Below are 20,220 nucleotides of genomic sequence, written 5' to 3' on the forward strand. Positions count from 1 at the left end.
CTAAATTAGGGCAACACTAATTGTGAATTTTATTAAAATATTTCTGAAATTTTTATCATTTGAGACATTTCTTGCAGGATGTGTAAAAGGCATTCTCTACAAATATTTTTATGTCTACCAAAAGACTATAATCTAAGCAACATAAAAAATTTTAACAGAAATAAGCTTTTTAATAAAAATAATCATTGCATTAAAAATGTAAGCAAGTCATGGACTTAGATAATAGGCAATGTGACGAGTCTTGTGCACTAGAATAATGGTGTGGCGCTCTGTTAGAAGCCCCCTGCAGCCGGCCGCCAGTGTGGGTCTGCTGCCCTCACCTGGAGCTTCCTAGCATATAGGAAGGTCAGGCTTCCATCAGGACCAGGGAAGGCAGAGAAGAAAGTTGTTTTGGCATCTGCATCTGTGGAAGCAGAAGTAGCTTCTGACTTTGTCCCTGATCTCGTTAGCGGGGCTACTCCATACTGGGAGGTGGGAAGGAAGACCTGAGTACATTAGAAAGGAGGGCCAGTGTTCTTAACTTACCCTGTTACGTTGCATAGTTTCGGTTTTTGTTCTAATTAAAAATGCAAGCATAATGGATGGAATTCCATCTGTGGTGGTGACTTCTATATAGCCATATAAACTGGGTACAAATGGATGTCATATCTCTTTAAAGCTTTCACTCTGAGCACAGAGCTACCTCAGCAACAGTTAACCTCATGGACATCCTCTGTCCTAGTTGCTTCCCTCACCCGCAGTCTTTGGATTCCACTGTTTCTTTCCTCCTTCAATCTGTCTACATGCTGGTCTATATTGGCCTTTTCTCTTCTTCTGTCTATAGGTATCCCTACATCATCACCCTTAGAACAGTCCTTTTAAGAGTGTTGGAACCTACAAGACGTAAGAGAAGCTGTGACTCCTGTGAATTGAGTCATTCTCTCATAGGGTAGGTGGTCATCAGTTGTGGGGTTTTGCCCTCCCTGTGCTTCTGAAATAAATGCAACTGAAAATTGATCGTAATAGTAAATGATTCACAGCGAATCCATGTGTATTCTGAAATGCATTTTAGCAACTATTACGGTTGTTTTATATATCTGAGGCATTTTTAGAAGATTCCCTTTCCTGGCTGAGTTAAAATGGCTAGTTAAGCACATTAGAGCAAACTGTTTCGGGACTGCGGGAGGGTTACTTACACAGCACACCCAAACAGCCCTGTGCGTTCTTGACTAGGCCCTGACAAAGCCTTGTCAGAGCCACTAGGTCACTTGACCTAGGTCACTTGTTCGTGTGAAATGCTTTAGTACAGGCTTCTGTGTGACCGAAGTCAGTATAAAGATGACAGGTACAGCAAAACACAGTTGTTGCGTCATACTATAGTGTCATTCGTAGGAAGGTCCTAGAGTCTGAAACAAAAAGAGAAAAGAGACTAGACTATAGGGCTGCTTTAAATGTTCTGTTTTGCTCTGAGGAGGTCAGATAATTACAGTTTGACCATTCATTTTGAATGGTCAGAATCTGATTAAACAACAACCAACCAAATGAATTGTTGCATGAAGAGTAGCTGGTCCCCGACTTTCTGACTGAGCTGCCCTCAGCCACCAACTAGCCTTTGGTACGTCTCAGGCTGTTTAGTCAGAGTAACCAAAGACTTGTGAGATGAGAATGGGTCTGAGAGGTGTTCTTTCATAAGGAAGGGAGGGTAGAGAAAGAAAAAAAGAATAGAAAAGAAGGAAAAGATCTTAAGGGTATGGTAGTGCCTGGTTATAATACTAGCACTTGGAAGGCTGAGGCAGGGGGATTGCAGTGAGTTTAAGGCCAGTGTGGGGCTACATAGCAAGACTTCACAAACGCTTTGTCTTTAGATTGTGTTGTATTAGTAAAGTAAGCTAGGAGCTGCTGTTGGAGGCTCCCTCCCTCCCTCCCCGAGATCCTGGGGCTGCCTGAGTGTGTGGGGGTGGGCCAGTACACAGCACAGAGGCACAGATCAACAGCACATGGCCTCCTTAAAAGATTTATTTGTTTTTATTTTATGTGGATGGGTATTTTGTCTGTGCACCATGTGCATGCAATGCATGTAAAGGCTAGGAGAGGATGTCCCTGGAACTGCAGTTACAGAAGGTTGTTAGCTGGCGTGTGTGTGCTGGGAACTGAACCCAGGTCCTTTGCAAGATCAACAAGCACTGTTAACTGCTGAGCCATCTCTAGCCCATGCACTTTTTATTTTTTTAAAGCAGATGCATGCTACAGTGCCTGTGTGGGAGCTGGGCATTGAACTTGCGTCCTCATGATGACATGACAAGTACTTTACCGACTGAGCCATCTTCCCAGCCATGTGTAGCCTATTTTAATGTTCTCAAGACAAGGGAACTTTTTTTCCTCATGTAGAAATAAGGGACTGTTGGGAGATAGGTAGAGCAGGGAAAAAATTATCTTTAAATCCAGGCAGCTGTAAGTGCAGCTCAAGATTTAAGAAGAAAGTGGTGAGCCCTGGTACAATTCTAGCTTTGTAACTCATTAAGTGGATTTCCACTTTAAAACAATTTTTAAGGTAATTACAGAACATAGGAAGTTGTAAAAAAAAATAATGCAGATATTAAAGATTTATAGGAAGTTACAAAACCTGTACAGAGAAATCCCCTGTACCCTTTACCTGGTTTTTCTTGCAGTTCCATCTGGACTGTAGCACTCCATCAAAATAAGAAAATGCCATTATGTCATGTGGTTCTGTGATATTTCATTATGCATGCAGACCTGTGCTACTTACATACCGGAAACAACTCTGCCTTCACCTTGGAGCTTTCCCTCTCACTATCCTTTTTAGGCTACAGTTAACCTCCTGCCCCTCACCACCACCACCCCGCCCCCGATCCTGCCTTCCTTGACTGCTCCCTCCTCTCTAGTGGAATTTGTCCTCTGCTCTTGCCTGTCCCTAAGAGCCCAGTATTACTCCTTCTTGTTAATCAGTGGGTTTCCTACAAGGACTTGCCTAGCTTGAAGATCTTACATCTTCTGTTTTTCTTCATTGGTGTTGAGAAATGAACCTAGGGCCTCATGCATGCTAAGCATAAGGTCTGCCGCCAACTGCACCCTCAGCTGCCCCCTTCCTCTGTGTGTGTGTGTGTGTGTGTGTGTGTGTATGTTGCACATGTAGGTTTCTGCATGCCACAAACACTTGTGGATGCCATGCCAGAGAACAACTTGCAGGCTTTCCTACCCTGTGAGACTGAACTCAGGTTAGGCAGCAAGCAGCTTTACCCACTGAGCCACCTCATCCCCTTACTTAGCTGGCTAGTCTGTTTTGAGCTTCCGTCTACCTGCTGTCTGAGAATGAGTACACACACGCAACTTCTCTAAGGACCCTCCTGTCTGAAAGGGTCTCTAGTCTTTATCAAGGTTTTATGTTGCTGCATGTAGAATTCTGTAACTTGAAGTTGTTACTTTCAGTTTCCTAATAGTGTTGTCTCAGTAATTTGTACTTTAGAAATAATTCATGAGATTTTGTTGTTGTTTTTAATTTCTTTGTCTACAAGGTCCTTTTAAAAAAAATTTTGTTTTTAATGTTATGCTTTGGCTCCCCTCCACACACTTCATCCATGTACTGCGCCACAGGAAAGTCAATTGTTATCTTATAGTCTTGGCCATTTTCTTGAATTGTTATTTTCTTGGGCCTCTTAAGGTTCTTGTTATTTAAATATTAACACATTGATTCTTAGTTAATATCAAATTAGTATCTTGGTGGGTTTTGCCAACTGAGCTCTTAGAGGAACAAACCTTATGGAGTGAATCTGTCTATCTGTTCATCCGTCTATCAATCCATCCATATCTAGAAAGAGTATTTATTAGAGTGACTTACAGGTGGTGTTCCAGCTAGCCCAACAATGATGTCTACCAACAGACAGTCCAAGAATCTAGTAGCTGTTGAGTCCAGGGGGCTGATGTCTCAGCTGGTCTTATGTACAGGCTGGAGTCCTGAAGAAGGAGCCTCCAAAGCCGGTGAAAGGATGGACTTGCCGTGGAGAGTGCGGACAAGCAGGCAGAGAGCAAAAGCCTCCATCTTCCATGTCCTTCATGTAGGCGGCCACAAGACGGTGTGTCAGATTAAAGGTGGATCTTACCCCAAAAGATCTGGATTAGGTGTATCTACTATATATAATGGTTTAATTGAGAAAATCCTTCACAGGCGAACCTGGTGGCTTTGGTTTTAGTTAATTCCAGATGTAGTCAGCTTGATAACCAAGAATAGTCATCTTAAGCCCACCTCTTGTCAACTTGACTCATAATCATACCTCCTTATTTCATGCTTAATTTCCAAAGAAAAATAATAGCCAGGTAACAGTGATGCCTAACCATGATATAACTATCCCACATACAGCTACACACTCCTTATAAACTCCAGAATAAGTGGCAATGTTCCTTAAGAGACAGTCTTTCTCAAGAATTAAATACAAGAGCCGCTGATATTCTCCTAAGTGATGTTACCCTACATAATAAAGAAATCAAGGAAAATACACAAATATATGCGCAAAGACATTCTTAACAAAATGACAGGTGTAATAACTTTTCTCACCTATCAAAGAGTAATGATAATATCTTTTTCTTTCTCAGATTTCCTTTGTTGTCTACCCAAAAGGTTTTTTCCCTTTCTGTATGGGTCCTTTCTCTGGTGGTTTTTGCTATATTGTAGAACACCTCTGGTAGTCTTGAAGTCTATGTACAGAAACTCTTCTTTAAAATCAAATGAATTCAGCTCTGTTAGCATACACCTGTCAGAATATTTTTAAATGGTGGCATACATTAGCCATATGTACATGCTTCATTTACATTCAATAGATACAGCGGTGATAACCATAATTTTGAAGCAGCAAAGCAGAAGTGCTATTTTGAGCTATCTGTACCAGTTGTAATGTGAAACAAAAATGTAATTTCTTTTTGTATCACAAAAGTACATATATTGTGCTGTACTTTGAAGCCTACATTTATAAGTATAAAGGAGTCACTTGTTTTTATTTTATTTTTTGTTTTATATGGATGGGTGTTTTGCCTGAAAGCAAATCTGTATGCTGCTTGAGTGTCTGATGCCCACAGAGCCCAGAAGAGGGCATTGATTCTCCTGCAGTGGGATTCACAGACAGCAGTGAGCCACCATGCAGATGGTGGTTATCAGACCCAGGCCCTCTGTAAGATCTGAGCCACCTCCAGCCAGAGGGGTTCATTGTCAATAGGGGGCATTAATGTAAAATTAAAATCTTTTTCTTTTAATACAAGATCTTGAGCCATTTGAATTTTATTCTTAGACCATTGGGGTTATCAAGGACTCCTTTACTAAAGAGGTTTCTTCAAATATATAAAACCAACTGTCAGGTCAAAGAATGAGATCTTTAAAAAGCTTAATTGTGGGGCTGGGAGTTGGCTCACTGGAACCTGGGTTAAATCCCCAGCACCCATGTAAAAAAAACAAACAGACAAACAAAACCAGACCAGAAGCACCTGTCTGAAAACCTGAGCCCTTGGTTGGGGGTAGGTAAAGGGACAGGTGGATCCTGGGGTTGGGTGGGGGTGGCTGGCTAACGCCAAGCCAGTCTAGCTGAAATGGGAGCTCCAGGCTCAGTGAGAGACCATCTCAGAAACCCAGTGTAGGCCTCTGCCTATAAATCCACATATGCATTAGCATGTGCACACACATACATCACATCATACACTATAAAAAGGAAGAAAGAAGAAGCTAGTTGTGGGGGCTTTGTGTGATTTAATAGTTTTGACAGTCCGCAGTGTTTACTATGTGCTATGGGATATTCAGCTTTGTCTCTCAGAGATCACCCCATCATACTCTACCTGTGAAATACATTTACCTATATTCTTTTAGATAGAAATTTTATGTATATAGTCTAATAAAATTTGTTTTAGCTTTTACAAAATAACTAATATTGTTAGATATTCCTATTTGTTGTTCCAGAAAAGAACATACAGTCTTTACAGTTTAATTTCTCTAATGTATGAAAACTGAGTTATTTCTTACATTTAATTTGTTTAGTTTTTATTTTAATCTTCTAGGAGCTTTCAAGTTGTGGATGGAATAAAAAAGAAAAATACAGTTCTGCACCAAATGCAGTTGCTTTTACAAGAAGATTTAATCATGTGAGTTGGGCTAATTGGGTGAGGGAGGGCATGGCTGTGTTGGGTTGTGCATACTCTTGTGGAAGCCAGAGATTACTCGTGTCTCCTGTGTTTCTCTTCATCACCACCACCCCATTTTTTTTTTGAGACAGGGGTTCTCTGTGTAGCCTTGGCTGTCCTGGACCCGCTTTGTAGACCAGGCTGGCCTCGAACTCACAGCGCTCCACCTGCCTCTGCCTCCCAAGTGCTGGGATTATAGGCATGTGACACCACGCCCGGCTCACCCCATTTTTAAGACAGAGACTCGGTGAACGTGGGGCATATGGATTGAGTATACTGGCTGACCAATAAGTGCCCAGAATCTTCCTCCTGCAGATGCCCCTCCTCTACCTTGTTCTGTCTACCCAGCCTTTTACATGAATGCTTGAGATCCGAACTCAAGTTCTCGTGTTTGTGCAGCAAACAGTTTACCCACTGATCGTCTTCCTGGCCCTTCCCTTCCCTTACTTATTTTATTTTTTGAGTCAGGGTCTTGTGTTGTTCAGTCTAACCCTGAACTTGGTATGTAGCTGACCATGACCGTGACCTCCTGACCCTCCTGCCTCTGCCTGCTGAGTGCTGGGATGGTAGTCATGTGTCACAGTGCCTGCTACACCTTCTGTTTTTATTTGCTAACTTGACTATGATTCTCATAGATGTAACAGAAATACTGTATTTGTATCAACAAGTTGGATAGCCATGCTTGCTTTTCATCTTTGTAAAATATACCAGTATATAATGTATAGCTTCTCCTGTGGCCTTCTTCATCAATGATGGTTCTTGGAGACATACACCCAGTGCAGGGAGCTCTAATTCATTTAATCATTGATGGTCACCACTTTGTATGCTAAGTTCAGCTACTCTCGATACTAAAATGTTTTTGGCCTTTGTGAAGAATGTTGCCATTTGCTGTACGGGAGCCATAGGTTCTCTAGGCAGAGACTTGGAGCCATCACTGCCTTGAGTTCTTGTATTTATAGCAACTAAGTTGGGTCTTTCTGATTTTTAAATGTCGGTGTTTTTAGGACCTGTTAATCTACAATTTCCTCCTTTATTTTTTTTTAATTATTATTATTATTTATATATGGATGAACCCACACATATTGACTGTTGGGTGTTAACTGTAAGCTAGCCGCTGGTTTCAAAGGTTTGGCCAGTTTTGGTCTCCTTGGCAAGAGTTACAGGTTGCATTGTGTTTGTCTATCAGGAGGTACTTGGCATCCGGTTGTCTTTTCATTGTGTTAGTAGTTGTTTGTTAAGTGCATCTAACTGAGGGTATTAGAGGTGTAGTCTCATTTCATTCTCTCTGTTCACAGTTTAGATTGCTCGGTGCCCTGCTTTGAATGAGGGTGGTCCTCAGGTCCATGTGTGTGAATGCTTGGTCCCTGATAGTCCATCTGTTGAGGAAGGGTCAGGGAGTATGGCCTTTTTAGCGAGGGTGTGTCCCTGGGGGAGGACTCTAACAGGCCCAGCATCGTGCTCTCTCTCTCTCTCTCTGCCGCCTGAGGCTGCTGCTCCATGCCTGTCTGCTTCCTGCCTCACGTATGGATGAACCTTCTCACCTGTAATTCAGTGCTTTGCCTTGGTCATGGTGTCTCCTCCCAGCATAGGACATTGACTAAGACACTTTGGGGTTGGTATTTTTCATACCTGTAGTTTGTTTATACAGATGGTTATTTTAAAGGAAGCACGCAAGGACTGAAGTTTGATTCTTTCCTGTTATTTGGTAGTGTTAAAGATAATGAGTTGATGTTCCATCATCTTTAGCTAGTAACCACGTAGTTTTCTGCTTCTGTCCTGTTCCCTTCTACCTCTCAGTTGTCACATTGTTCCATTTTCAGCCAGTAGGTGGCACTACAGCTGTCTCATTGAAACTCAGGACTCAGTGATTGTTGAAGTTTGCAACAAAAAGATTTTCCTTCATCTCTTTTGATAGGTTTGCATGTCCTTTCTCCCACACCCTTGGGCATCTTGTAGTTTACTCACTTGCTTTATCCTGTGCCACAAACCACAATCTAAGAATAATAGTCATTGGATATTCCTGATCTGCAAGTCCAAGCCTGACATGCTCAAAAACCCAAAATGCACCAGTGTGACACCACAAGGACTTTGTACCTGACTTCATAGGAGAGGTGCATTCACACTATTGAATAAAATTGCCTTTAGCTATGGTATAAGATGTATATGAAATCTAAATGAGTTCAGTGTTGACTTGGCTCTCATCCCCAAGACATCTCATGTTTATACAAATCCTCCAAAACCATAAGCATTTCCTGTGAGTAAGGTATATTCAACCTGTATGCTAAGGCCCAGCCCCCAGCATGATGTGGAAAGCAGATGGCTCACAGGCACTCTCTCTCCATTCCCCCTGCCCATTTGGATAGCTGAGCTCTGTACAGTCTGAGTGCATAGGTGGTGTAGAGCGAGCTCTATTTTAATCTTAGTTTTGGGAATAAGTATTTAGTGCCTACTCATGCTTATTTTGATGCTATCATCATTTTTATTGTCCAAAACTTGCTCTCAGGTAGCTCACTGGACAATAATGCCACCATACCTGGCAAGAATTTGGATTTTAAAAATCATTTATCTTAAAATGAGTCTAACGTGAAATTTAATTAAATTGATTATGCAGTTCAGATGTAAATTAGTTGTTTATATTTGCTAGTTGCTATTTAACTATTTGTAGTTTAACTTTTGCTAGTTCATAAAATCTTGTTAGGATCAGGAAGCATTGTTGGCATTAGTATAAGAGGTGTTATAATGGCTTTGTAAAATATGTCATTTTATGTTAACATAAATCAAAAAATGCATATAATTATACATACACACATACATGTTGACAGCTGTTTACAGGTGGAAATTCCAAGAAAAATCTAAAATGTTTCTCCTTTTGAAGTGAGGAAATACAGGCTATGACATCATGACTCTTTCACTAAGACTCTTAACTCTGTCTTGTTTTTAGATTTAAGTTTGAACCAACTTAAAATACTTAGATTATATGTTTGCAGTACATGAATTAATTACTATATACATATTATATCATTTGATAAGCAACTAATTTGATCAAATTTAATAATGTTATAGACCTAATCTGCATCCAGTGGATGTTTGTAGAAGTTTGTGTGGGTATGGGCGTGCACTCAGTCACAGGTTTATTCATGTTTCAGTGCTGGGAATTGAAATCTGAACCTCTGGAATAGTAGTAGTCAGTGTTCTTAATCACTTTTAATATGAAGTTTTTATTTTATATTTCATGGCATTTTCGTTTAGTTGTAAGAAAACCGTAGTCAAGGATAGGAGAAAGTGTTTTAAAAATAACTAGGAAATATATCAAGAGGAATTTAATGTTAATCTTGATAACTCTTTGATTATTTTTTAATTTTTATTTTCAGGTAAGCTTTTGGGTTGTTAGAGAGATTCTCCATGCTCAAACATTGAAAATAAGAGCAGAAGTTTTGAGCCACTATATTAAAACTGCTAAGGTAAGCACGGCTGGATCTGTTGCTCACTCATTCAGAAATGTGACTATCTGTGGTCCTGGAAAATAACACCTGTTAAGCACATTGAATGCCTCTTTTCTCTGCCTTTTCCTTTATTCTTGGTCACCCCTTCCCCATTGTTATAGACAGGTTAGATTATGGCAAATGATAATATTTGTAAACTCACAGAGTATGTTGAGGTGATGGACAAAGTCATGTATGATTTAGTTGGAGAATACCTAGTGCTTTTTGTTACTGGGGTTTCTGTTTGTTTTTGTTTATTTATTTAAATTATGAAATAAACCCCCCAGCTATATATAAAATAAGACTGTTTAGGCTGGAGAGATGGCCTGGTGGTTAAGAGCACTTCTGGAGGGCTCAGGTTCACTTCCCAGAAGCCCATTGGTGACTTGATGCCTTCTCCTGACTTCCACAGGCACCAGGCACTCAAGTAGTACACAGTCACCCATGTATGCAAAATACTTACATACATAACATAAAAACACATAAACCTTGAGAAATGATACTATGCCAGGTGTGGTGGTGCATGCCTTTAATCCCAGCACTCAGGAGGCAGAGGCAGGCGGATTGCTTTGAGTTCAAGGCCAGCCTGGTCTACAAAGTGAGTCCAGGACAGCCAAGGTTACACAGAGAAACCCTGTCTCAAAAATCCACCCCCCCAAAAGAAACAATACTATTTTGAGACAATTTTGTATTACACCAGGCTGACCTTGAACTCTGTCCCCCCTGCCTCTGACTTCCAATACTAAAATTATAGGTGTGAACCACCATGCCTTCATAGATTGTAGTTTAAGAGAGTAGTATTTATGATGCTAACAGGTACACTGGGGAGTTACTAAGAGGCATAGGTAAATAGAGTTGGAAAAACAGTTTGGTTTTCAAGGATAATCAGAATTTCAGAGAAAAAGGAACAGGCCATAACACAGGAAGATACTGAGATCAGCCTGTAACAACTCCAGATTCATGTTAGCTTCACTAAGCGTGGTGATGCATCCATCTTCATCATCGCTCAAGAGTCTTGTAATGAACAGGGCTTACCTTGCCTGTAAAGATGGTGGAATAAAGCGGAGATGCTCTGCTTATTATTTGCATTGGGATTATTCCTGTGTTTTCCCTGAGCATGTGGAAACAATCTTATTCTAACTTTCTGTGGCACTTGGTGGCAGAACTAGCCTTCTACATATGTGAAATTTTATAGAAATGTTATAAGATTTTTTTAAAGTATTCTTTGTGAAAAATTAGGCAAGTACTAGTTTCTAACAAAAGAAAGTAATGGCTTTTCCCATAGATTCTTAATTTCTTTTTCTTTTTCCCTGATACCTTTAGTAGATTTGATTTTTATTTGTATGTTTTTGTCCATAAAGCCAACCATTTTTCTTACCAAACATTTTAATTTCTGTCCAGACTCCTGGACTTATATTTGATAACTTTTGCTTTTATTGCAGGCCCCAAATCCCTAATGTTTTTCTTATTACTATTAAATCATATTTTGATGTTCTGCCTTTTGTATGAGCTTGTGTTAAAGGCTCAATTAGGTCTTTTCCTTTAGCACCTGTTTTAGTCAGAGAGAGAGAGAGAACCAACCGCACTCTGTGTAAACATGCATAAAGCGTCAAGTATTAAATGTCAGACAAGACTTAGCAAACTGGCTCACGTTATTGGTGGAGCTGGCAAGTGTGAGAATCTTAGGGCTTGATGACAAGCTGTGGACACGGCGGGAGTGGGGGCAGAAGGGCCGCGCTGCAGCTTCTTCTTTTCTCTGTGGGCCCTCTGCGTGTTTGGGCATATATCAAGTCTAATGTGGTATTTAGTCCCCAGTAGATGCTTAATGAACATTCATTTAATGACTAGTTTACTAGTAGATTATACAATCTTCTGTGAAGGTTTATCTCCTGTCTCATGTTGGTTGTTCTGTTTTTATTTGCTTTGAGTTTTCAATTAAATGCCTACCATAGGGCTTATCTGCTTGCTTGAGACAACTGTAAAATGACTTATTTTTAGATACTACTTTTAGGGTAGAAGTATTATGTGTCCTATAAAAAAAATTTTAAGAAATTAGTAGCAATGTAAAGTGGGTTTCTTGGGAAATTAGTAGAACTTTTATTGGATGTGTGCATCCTGTAAGAGTGACATCCCATAATGAATCCGAAACAAAGGATCTAGGGTCTTAGGCCTGAGGAAGCAGGAAATGGGGGTGGTGGTGACTAAAGATGGCCAGTTTGAACTCTAGCCCTGGGACGATAGGAGCTCTGCGTAGGAGGCCAGCCTGAGGCGAACTCTGCTGTGACTTGGGCTAGAAAGCATATTTCACTGCAAGGGATGCACGTGCCTCCCCGTCCCCGGAACCAAGTGCTCAGCCATTGGCGGCCATGCCAGGTAACCTTGGTGCCACGCCGTCTAACTCCAGCTTTGAAAATACATTGCCCATTTAGAGCTGGGCTTATTCCCAGAGCTTGGGCGAAAATGCCAAGGTGGAACAGGGACATTATGTTATGGGCCAAAAATAGTTTACTGGGTACCCTAGAAAGACACTTCTCAACTATGACAGTAACTGTAACAAATACTAGTATACTAGCCACTGCCTGAATTCTGTTCATCTGTATTTTCTTGCATTCATTTTCTTTAAAAAAAAATCCTTCTCCCCCCTTTTCTTAAATCTTCAGAAACTATATGAACTTAATAACCTTCATGCACTTATGGCCGTGGTTTCCGGCTTACAGAGTGCGCCGATTTTCAGGCTGACTAAGACGTGGGCGGTGAGTAACCCTTTGGAGTTAGTAAAGGCTCTATTAGTCTGTTTTGTAAGTCTTAGTGAGGGGACTGTCATGGCAACAGATTAAGAATTTTACCTTGTCTTGCATGTAGTTCTTTGAAACCTGTATTTAAGATGCCTTAAGCATCGCACTGAGCTTATGAAGTGATTTGTGTATAGACTGAGGCCGATGCTTGTTTTTTGCACCTTAGAGAATTATTTTGAATACGTCTTTGATGACATCAGATGTAATATTTACCTGATAATTTGCATTCAACTGTGTACAGATTAAACTTTTGGTAAGTTTAAAGATTAAATAATAACCTTTACATTTTTTTATTAATTTTAACTTTCACTATTTTTTAGCCATAAATCTTAAGAGTAGTAAGAAAGAAATCTCATGGTAAAGATGGAACCATGACATTGCTGACGTTCCTTTACAGCAGTCATCATATTTGGTTCCCTCCCTTTGACAAGGTTAGGGTATGGTTCTTGGCATCTGCGAGTGTTTTATCTTTGAGTAACACAATACCATACTTATTAATCTTTCCACATTGTCGCTCTTCTTTCCCTTTTCTTTTTTTTAATTTTTAATATTTTATTAGAACACCAAGGCCTCACACAAGTACTTTATCATTAGACCACATTTTGTTGTTTTTACTTTTTGAGTCAATGTCTTCCTAATCATCGAGGGTGGCCTTGAATTTGGGAGTCTTCCTGCCATGCACTCGAGTGCACGAACAGGGACTTACTGTATAGACCAAACCAGCTTTAAAGTCATGGTTCTGCCTCAGGCTCTCAAGTGGGCTGTACACCATGCTGAAAATGGTGCTATATTTTGTCAAAAGAGTAATGTCTTGTTTATTTGTTTTGTTTTTTCAAGACAGGGTTTTTCTATGTAGCCCTTGCTGTCCTGGAACTCACTTTGCACACCAGGCTGGTCTCGAACTCAGAGTTTCACCTGTCTCTGCCCTCCTAAGTGCTAGGATTAAAGGCGTGTGCCACCCACCAAGCAGATTAATAAGTCCTAATGGTCTGTTCTAAATACATTATTTACTCTACAAATTTGATTATTTTTGTCTTTTAAGACAGTGTCTTGCTATATAGCCAAGACTGGCCTTGAATATGTGATCCTCTGGTCCCAGCCTTTTAAGTGCTGGGATTCTAGGTGTGTGTCACTACATCCAGAAGAAGCTTTTAAAAACTTAATAAAAATAATTGTGTGTGTGCACATGCTTGTTTGCATATGTTCGTGTGTTAATGTGTGTGCATTGAGAACCAGAGGACATCTTTGGTGTCATTCTTGAGAAGCCGCCCACCTTCTCTTTTGAGACAGGGATTCTCATTGGCCTGGAACTCACCAGTTAGGCTAACTAGAGTGGCCCATGACCTCCAGAGAGTCTTCAGTCTCCACCCAACCCCCCAGGCCTGGGATGGCTCAACTCAGGGCCTTGTGCTTTCAGTGCAGGCATTTTACGTGGTTCTAAAGAGATAGTACTTTCGTAAAAAATAGTTTTTATTTTGGAAATTTTTAATGTGGAAGAACTTACAATCTTTATTTTTCTATTACAAACACCTGCTGAAGAGTTTTCCTATTTTAAACTTTTAAAAAAGTTATGATGGTCTCATTCTTTAAAATCTGAATTCTGTGGAGTGGGTGGAAATGAGTACAAGTGCACAGTTACAAGTTCTGTCTTTGAAATTCCAAGGAGTAGTATTGTACTTACTGCTGTGACTCAGAAGGGGGATATATTTTCTTCAAGTTGTTATTTTCCTTCTGAGAAAACTTGCACTTTTTAAAAATTGGGTAACATTTCTACTAATATATAATGGACTTAATAAACTTTAAAAAATTCATTCCAGTGAATGATCCAGATCCCACTCTTACACGGCAGATGGTCTACAGAGATAGACGGCAACAGATCAACTGTATAGTGACAAATTACCGGAAGAAAAATAGGATGAAACAGAACATAGCCTAGGTTTTTTTTGTTTTTTGTTTTGTTTTGTTTTTTTTAAGCAGTATGAGAAAAGGTTCTCTCACTGTTGGATGGAGGCAGCTTTCCATCACTAACTAGATACCAAAGATAGTCAAGGGAGGAAATCATGGGCAGGTGAGGCAAGGGCTGTAGGAAAATGGTCTAAACACCTGCAGGGAAGTCACTAGCAGGTCTAAAAGGACGGTAACACAGTAGCCCTGGGTGGCTGTTAATTTTAAGTTACTAAATGTACCTCCTGTTCCTCGGCAATGCTAACCACATAGCAGGTGCTCAGGATGTTGACTAGCAGCCATTGCCTGGGCAGCACAGACAGACCCCATCACCACACAGTCAGTCAGTGCTGGGACTTAACAGGGGCTGGGGTCCTCAGGGAGGACAACAAGATACTAAACGTGGAGAGAGTGTGATGCTCAAGAGGCAAGAATTGTATCCCAGTCCCTCCCAGGCCTAAGTTTCATGGAGGAAGGCCAGGACACGTGCTGAGGCAGATGGGGAAGCACAGGGTGGAGGTCGGGTAGAGTGGGCTCTGCCACCTCGAGTGAGAGGTAATGTGAGATGGTGGGTGCTCGTGCCCATTTGGATTATACATTTTAGTGAATAAAATATTGAAGGTTTTTGTCGGTTTTGGATTTTTTAATTGACATAAGGAACTTGTCAAAAAGCTTATAATCTCTCATTGCTAAGTAAAATACTATTAGCATTCTCTCAAAGAAAAAGATGCCCATTTTCACTGTTCTGTTCAACACAGGGTGTTAAGGTACCATAATATTTTAATTTTTAATTAATTAAATTTTTTAAAAGATAGTTTTTCCATAAGGAATGGAGGATAATTATTTAGATTACTTTTCTTGTCTATATGGGAAGCTTTAAATTATTTAAAAAGAAGTTATTAGAAGCAATGAAAACTCCCCTTAAAATTAAACAATTGTCATGCAGTCCAGTAGTTCTGCTTCTGGACATGTTCCCCAAAGAATTGAAAGCAAAGATATAAACATTTTTCCATAAATGTTTGCAGCAGCCAAAAAGTAGAAACAAGCCAGACCTCTGTAAGTAGATGAATGGTGTTTAAGTGTGATGTAATACATACTTAGAGCGCAGTACTGTTCATCCTACAAAGGACATCCTGCAACATGTTTACTGTGGATGGTCCTTACAGATGCACTGTGTGAAACGGAGAGGCGAAAAAGGACAGGTAGAATTCCATTGTTTGAGTTACCTAGAGTGGTCAGATTCATAGAAACGGTACAACAGTGGTGGCCAGAACCTGGGAGAGATGAAGACCGGGAGTTACTGGGTAGTGGTGTAGCTGTGTTACATGTAATAGTTACCCTTTCCTGTTACTGTGACAACACCTGGTTTTGAGGTAACTTGAGAGAGAAAGGTAAACTTAGCTCGCAGTCACAGATGGAAGTGTCTATGGTGCAGAATAGTTTCCTGGCTGCAGAAGTACACAACTACAACTCCTGTGTCAAGGGTGTCCTGTGAAATGGAACCCAGGTCAATACCAGAAGCAGGACTAACCTTCAAGGCCTGCTCCAGAAACTTATGTCTTCTGGCAAGGACATACGCCCCAAAGATTGCACAACTTCCCCAAATAGGACCGCTACCTGGAGACCAGGTTCAAACAGATTAGCCCATGACAGTGACATTTCAAATTCAACCTAAAGTGTTCAATGTCTCCTGAAGGATCACATGGTAAAGTCTTCTAGAAAGTAGTGGTACCTTCTAGTGAAAGGAAGTTATGCCACTGAGATTGTCTCTCATGCACACGCACATTCCTAGATAACCATGAGGTAAGCAGCTTGGCTCTGCTGTAATGTTGGACCTCATCACAGACCCAGAGCAGTGGGGCCACAGTTAACCACGTTCTTCCTTGTGAGTAGATTTATCTCAAGTGTGTGTCACAGGGATAGAAAGCTAATCCCTGAGGGTGGTCCCAAGAGTCAGGACTGTCACTATAACAGTGCCTGCTAGTGTGGTTCAGAGGAGCCTGTGGACTCAGTTTGTGAGGAGTTTCGGGAAAGTGGAGAAACAACCCAGAGAAATTTTAAATCCTGAGAGTAAAACTTAATGAGGCAGTTCTGGTTGGAGCTTAGACCAGGGTAGAGATGCAGATATGTGTGGAGGAGATGAAGCTCGTGTGGTCGGAGGCCGTTCACTTTACATCCCAATAAAGAGCTGGCTGTGTCTTGTCTATGCACTAAGACTGTAGGAGGCCGAGCTTGCTGCTGCTAATGCACTAAGTGATATGGCAGAGGGGATTTCTAGGTGTACCATTTTTCAGCAGTGGCATAGATCTCAGGAACAAAAGGTGGAACAGAAAGTGTTTTTTAAGACTTGCAGTTCTATTAAAGTTGAAATCAAGGAGGGTGTGATGCTGCTAAAAAGATCCACAGCATCAAAAACAAAGGAAGTCCTGTACACCTGTAGTAAAAGGGCCTTTGAGGGTGTCTCAAGAATCAAGACTCCACTCGTCATAAGCTCAGACTTTTGTTTTAAAAAGAGAATCCTGAGGCACTTGGTTTTCTAGCAAGTCTCGTAAAGAATCACTCCCTAGGGCAGCTTTTCATGTTCACTCATGTAGACCCTCAAAGGCTGTCACAGCCATGGGTCATGTGAGGCCTGGGACAGTTCATACTAGCGGGAAACCTCAGTGTTGTCCACGTGCAGAATGCAACAGTTGTAGAGTCGTGGAAGCCTCCACCAATATTTCAAACAAATATTTGGTGTCAGACAATATATCTAAATGTTAGAATCTCTGCATACACACCCTAAAATTGAAGTGCACAGAGTTGTGAGAATGCAGCTAAAGCTGCACTGGGGACCCCAGAAAGGCAGAAATGTTAGGTATATGGAGCACAGAGGAGAGAACTTGAAGTTGTTGAGCTGAGGCAGCTCAGAATAGCAGCCATGAGGACCCCCGTGAGCCCGGCAGCATCATGAGCCCGTGCAAGCCCTCCCAGACTCACTTCATCCCACCATTTCCCCCAGGTGCGGACATAAAGCTGTAGGATTGAGCATTTGCCTGATGGGCTTATCTCGCTTGGTACGTTCCTTCCTTACTGGTTCCCTGCTCTTTGCTTCTGGAGTGAAGCATTTACTCTCCTGATGTGTTCTGAAAGTCCATTGCTTTATCATCATCGTTGTTACCGTCATTTTTAAAGGCTCTCACAGATCCTTTTATCAGAGGTTTTTTTGTTGTTGTTGGTTGGTTTTGGTTTTGGTTTTTGGCTTTTGGAGACAAGGTTTCTCCAGTAGCCTTGGCTGTCCTGGACTAACTTTGTAGACCAGGCTAGCCTTGAACTCACAGCGATCCGCCTGCCTCTGCCTCCCGAGTGCTGAGATTAAAGGCGTGTGCCACCATGCCCGGCTTTATCAGAGATTTTTATCCCCATTGCTGAGACCTTTTTCTTCATTATTATAGAGTGGACATCAGCCTTTGGGCAGAACGTTTCAATGCAGACCTACATGTTTCCTAAAGTCTCTGGGTTCCATGTTTACTAGCATGTGATGGTGGAACTTTTAGGGAGTGGGTCATAGTCACTGAGGGCCTGCTTTTGCAGGTGATGGTGGGATAGCCTGGCCCTAGCCTCTTTCTTTGCTCCCTGGACACCATGAGGTAAGCAGACTAGCCTCCACCTTGTGCTCCCTACAGTGATGTAGAACTGGAGCCAGTTGATCATGGACTGAAACTGTGAGCCAAAATAGAATTTCCTCCTTTAAAAACATATATTATTAAGTCTATGGGTGTTTTGCATGTCTTTTTGTCTGTGTGCCATGTGTGTGTCTGATGCCAGCAGAGGCCAGAGAAAGGGCTTGGATGCCACCATGTGGGTGCTGGTAATTGAATGTGGTTTTTCTTCAAGAGCAGCCAGTGCTCTTAAGTGTTGAGCCTTCTCTCCAGACCCCACATTTCCCTCATTTAAGTTGTTTTGTCACAAGGATGAAAATCTGACTTAGCACAAGAGTTCGGTCTCAGAAGATGCCGGGGTTCTGGAGATAGATGGCAGTTGGTAATGGCTGCAAAGCACTGTGAATGTAATTCATACCGCTGACCCTACAGAATACTTCACATACTTAATTTTAGGGTATATGTGTTTTATTTTTAATTTTGTTTTGACAGGACTTCTCTATGTAGTCCTAGCTGTCCTGGAGCTTACTATGTGGCCTTCAATTCATAGAGATCCCCCAACCCCTGCCACCCAAGTGCTGGGATCACAGGCATGTGCCACCACGCCCAGATTGGTCTGTCAAACCAATTAAAAAATCCAAAATTTTTATCAATTAAAATATCCAAAAAGCTCTGCCTGCAAGGCAAAGAAGACTATCAACAGAGAAAGGAAGTGGTCTGTGGGATAAGAAAACATTTGCTTAATGCTCAAATACATAAGAAATTTAGTTAATGCAATATCAAGAAAATAACTCACTTAAAGATTATTGAAATTATCTGTACAGACATTTTTCAAAAGAATGCACACAATAACCAATAGGCATTTGGGGGAGACGTTCAACCCCACTAATGATCAGGGCAGTGCAAATCCAAACCACAGTGAGGAATCCCCTCACATGCTGGGCTGGCTGCTACCAAAAAAAGATGAGAAATTACAAGTGTTGTTGAGGGAGTGGACAAGAAAAGAAATTCTGCGTACCAGTGCTGGGAATAAAATTGGTGCAGCCACAATAGAAAATAGAATAGAAATTTAAATTTTTCTTCTTAAAATTTAAAGTAGAACTATGAAATGACCCAACAGTTGACTTGCGTCAATTTCCAAAGGATCTGATATCAGAAGGTCAGAGCGTGATCTGTGCTTCCTGAGTTTGTTACAGATTGTTCATTATCCCCCAAGCACTAGATGCCACATTTACATCAGTATAGATGAACTTGAAGATTCTAAGCCAGAAACAGAAATACTGAATTTCACATGCAGCATCTGAAGCTGAACTTGTAAGCAGACTAGAATGAACGTTTTTCAGTTGAGGGTAAATGGAGGATGTTTGTTGTGTGGTGGGTAGATACAAAGTTTAGTTTTAGTGGAATAAATTTGAGATATAAGGCACAAGCATAGTAACTGTAGGTAGTAAGTCTACATTATGTACTTAGAGAAAATCAGAGCCCAGAAATAGATCCTTGCTTTGGATCTCTGACATCTGACACAGGACAAGGAAAGTATTATAAATTGGTGTCCTAGTTAGGGTTTCACTATTGTGATAAAACATCATGACCAGGAATAACTTGGGGGAGGAAAGGGCTTGTTTCGTCTTACAGTTTTTAGGTCACACTCCATCACTGAGGGAAGTCAGGGTAGGAACCCGGAAGCAGGTTCTGGAATCCAGAAGCAGGCACTGAAGCAGAGGCCATGGAGAAATGCTGCTTACAGCTTGCTGGGCTAGTAACTGAGGGCTTCCTGCCACAGCCCACTCCACTCACATCAGTCATTGTTGATCAGGAAAAGTTCCGCAGAGTGGCCTTCAGGCCGCAAATACTAGTGGGTTAGGTGTCAGAGCGTTCCATTGTCAGAGCCAGTCTTTGAGACCCCAAGAAACAGAGTCATCTGTGTCAGTGGGTGGTGAAAGCATTCAGTGGCCCTCTGCTTGCTAGCCCTGCACCCGCCTCCCGCTCTCCATCACCTGACAGCAGAGTTAGATGTCAATTTTCTGTGTGAAGTGCTTACATGCTGTACAGACAGCCAATGTTTTAGCATGTAACAAAGTCATCTTACTGTGTTGTGACAAAATAGTAATTTCAGAGCTTCAAAGGAAGAAAAAAACAAAACAAAGCAAAAAACTTGTCCAGTCTGTAGAATGAGCGCAGGACGGAGCCAGCATCCGGAGG

The 20,220-nt window shown here is 41.2% G+C and overlaps 1 protein-coding gene across 6 annotated transcripts in view; it reads left to right on the plus strand.

The window, feature by feature from the left end:
- RALGPS2 (Ral GEF with PH domain and SH3 binding motif 2) overlaps positions 1-20,220 on the plus strand; it is a 133,960-nt gene that overhangs the window by 49,215 nt on the left and 64,525 nt on the right. For all 6 annotated transcript variants that reach the window (XM_084772500.1, XM_084772501.1, XM_084772502.1 and 3 more), the window contains exons 5-7: positions 6,034-6,117; positions 9,528-9,617; positions 12,299-12,391. In XM_084772500.1, the coding sequence (XP_084628626.1) occupies positions 6,034-6,117; positions 9,528-9,617; positions 12,299-12,391 (267 nt within the window). The remainder of the gene's footprint in view (positions 1-6,033; positions 6,118-9,527; positions 9,618-12,298; positions 12,392-20,220) is intronic.

Source organism: Acomys minous (genome assembly GCF_964271855.1).
Source record: "Acomys minous genome assembly, chromosome: 1".
Lineage (NCBI taxonomy): Eukaryota > Metazoa > Chordata > Mammalia > Rodentia > Muridae > Acomys > Acomys minous.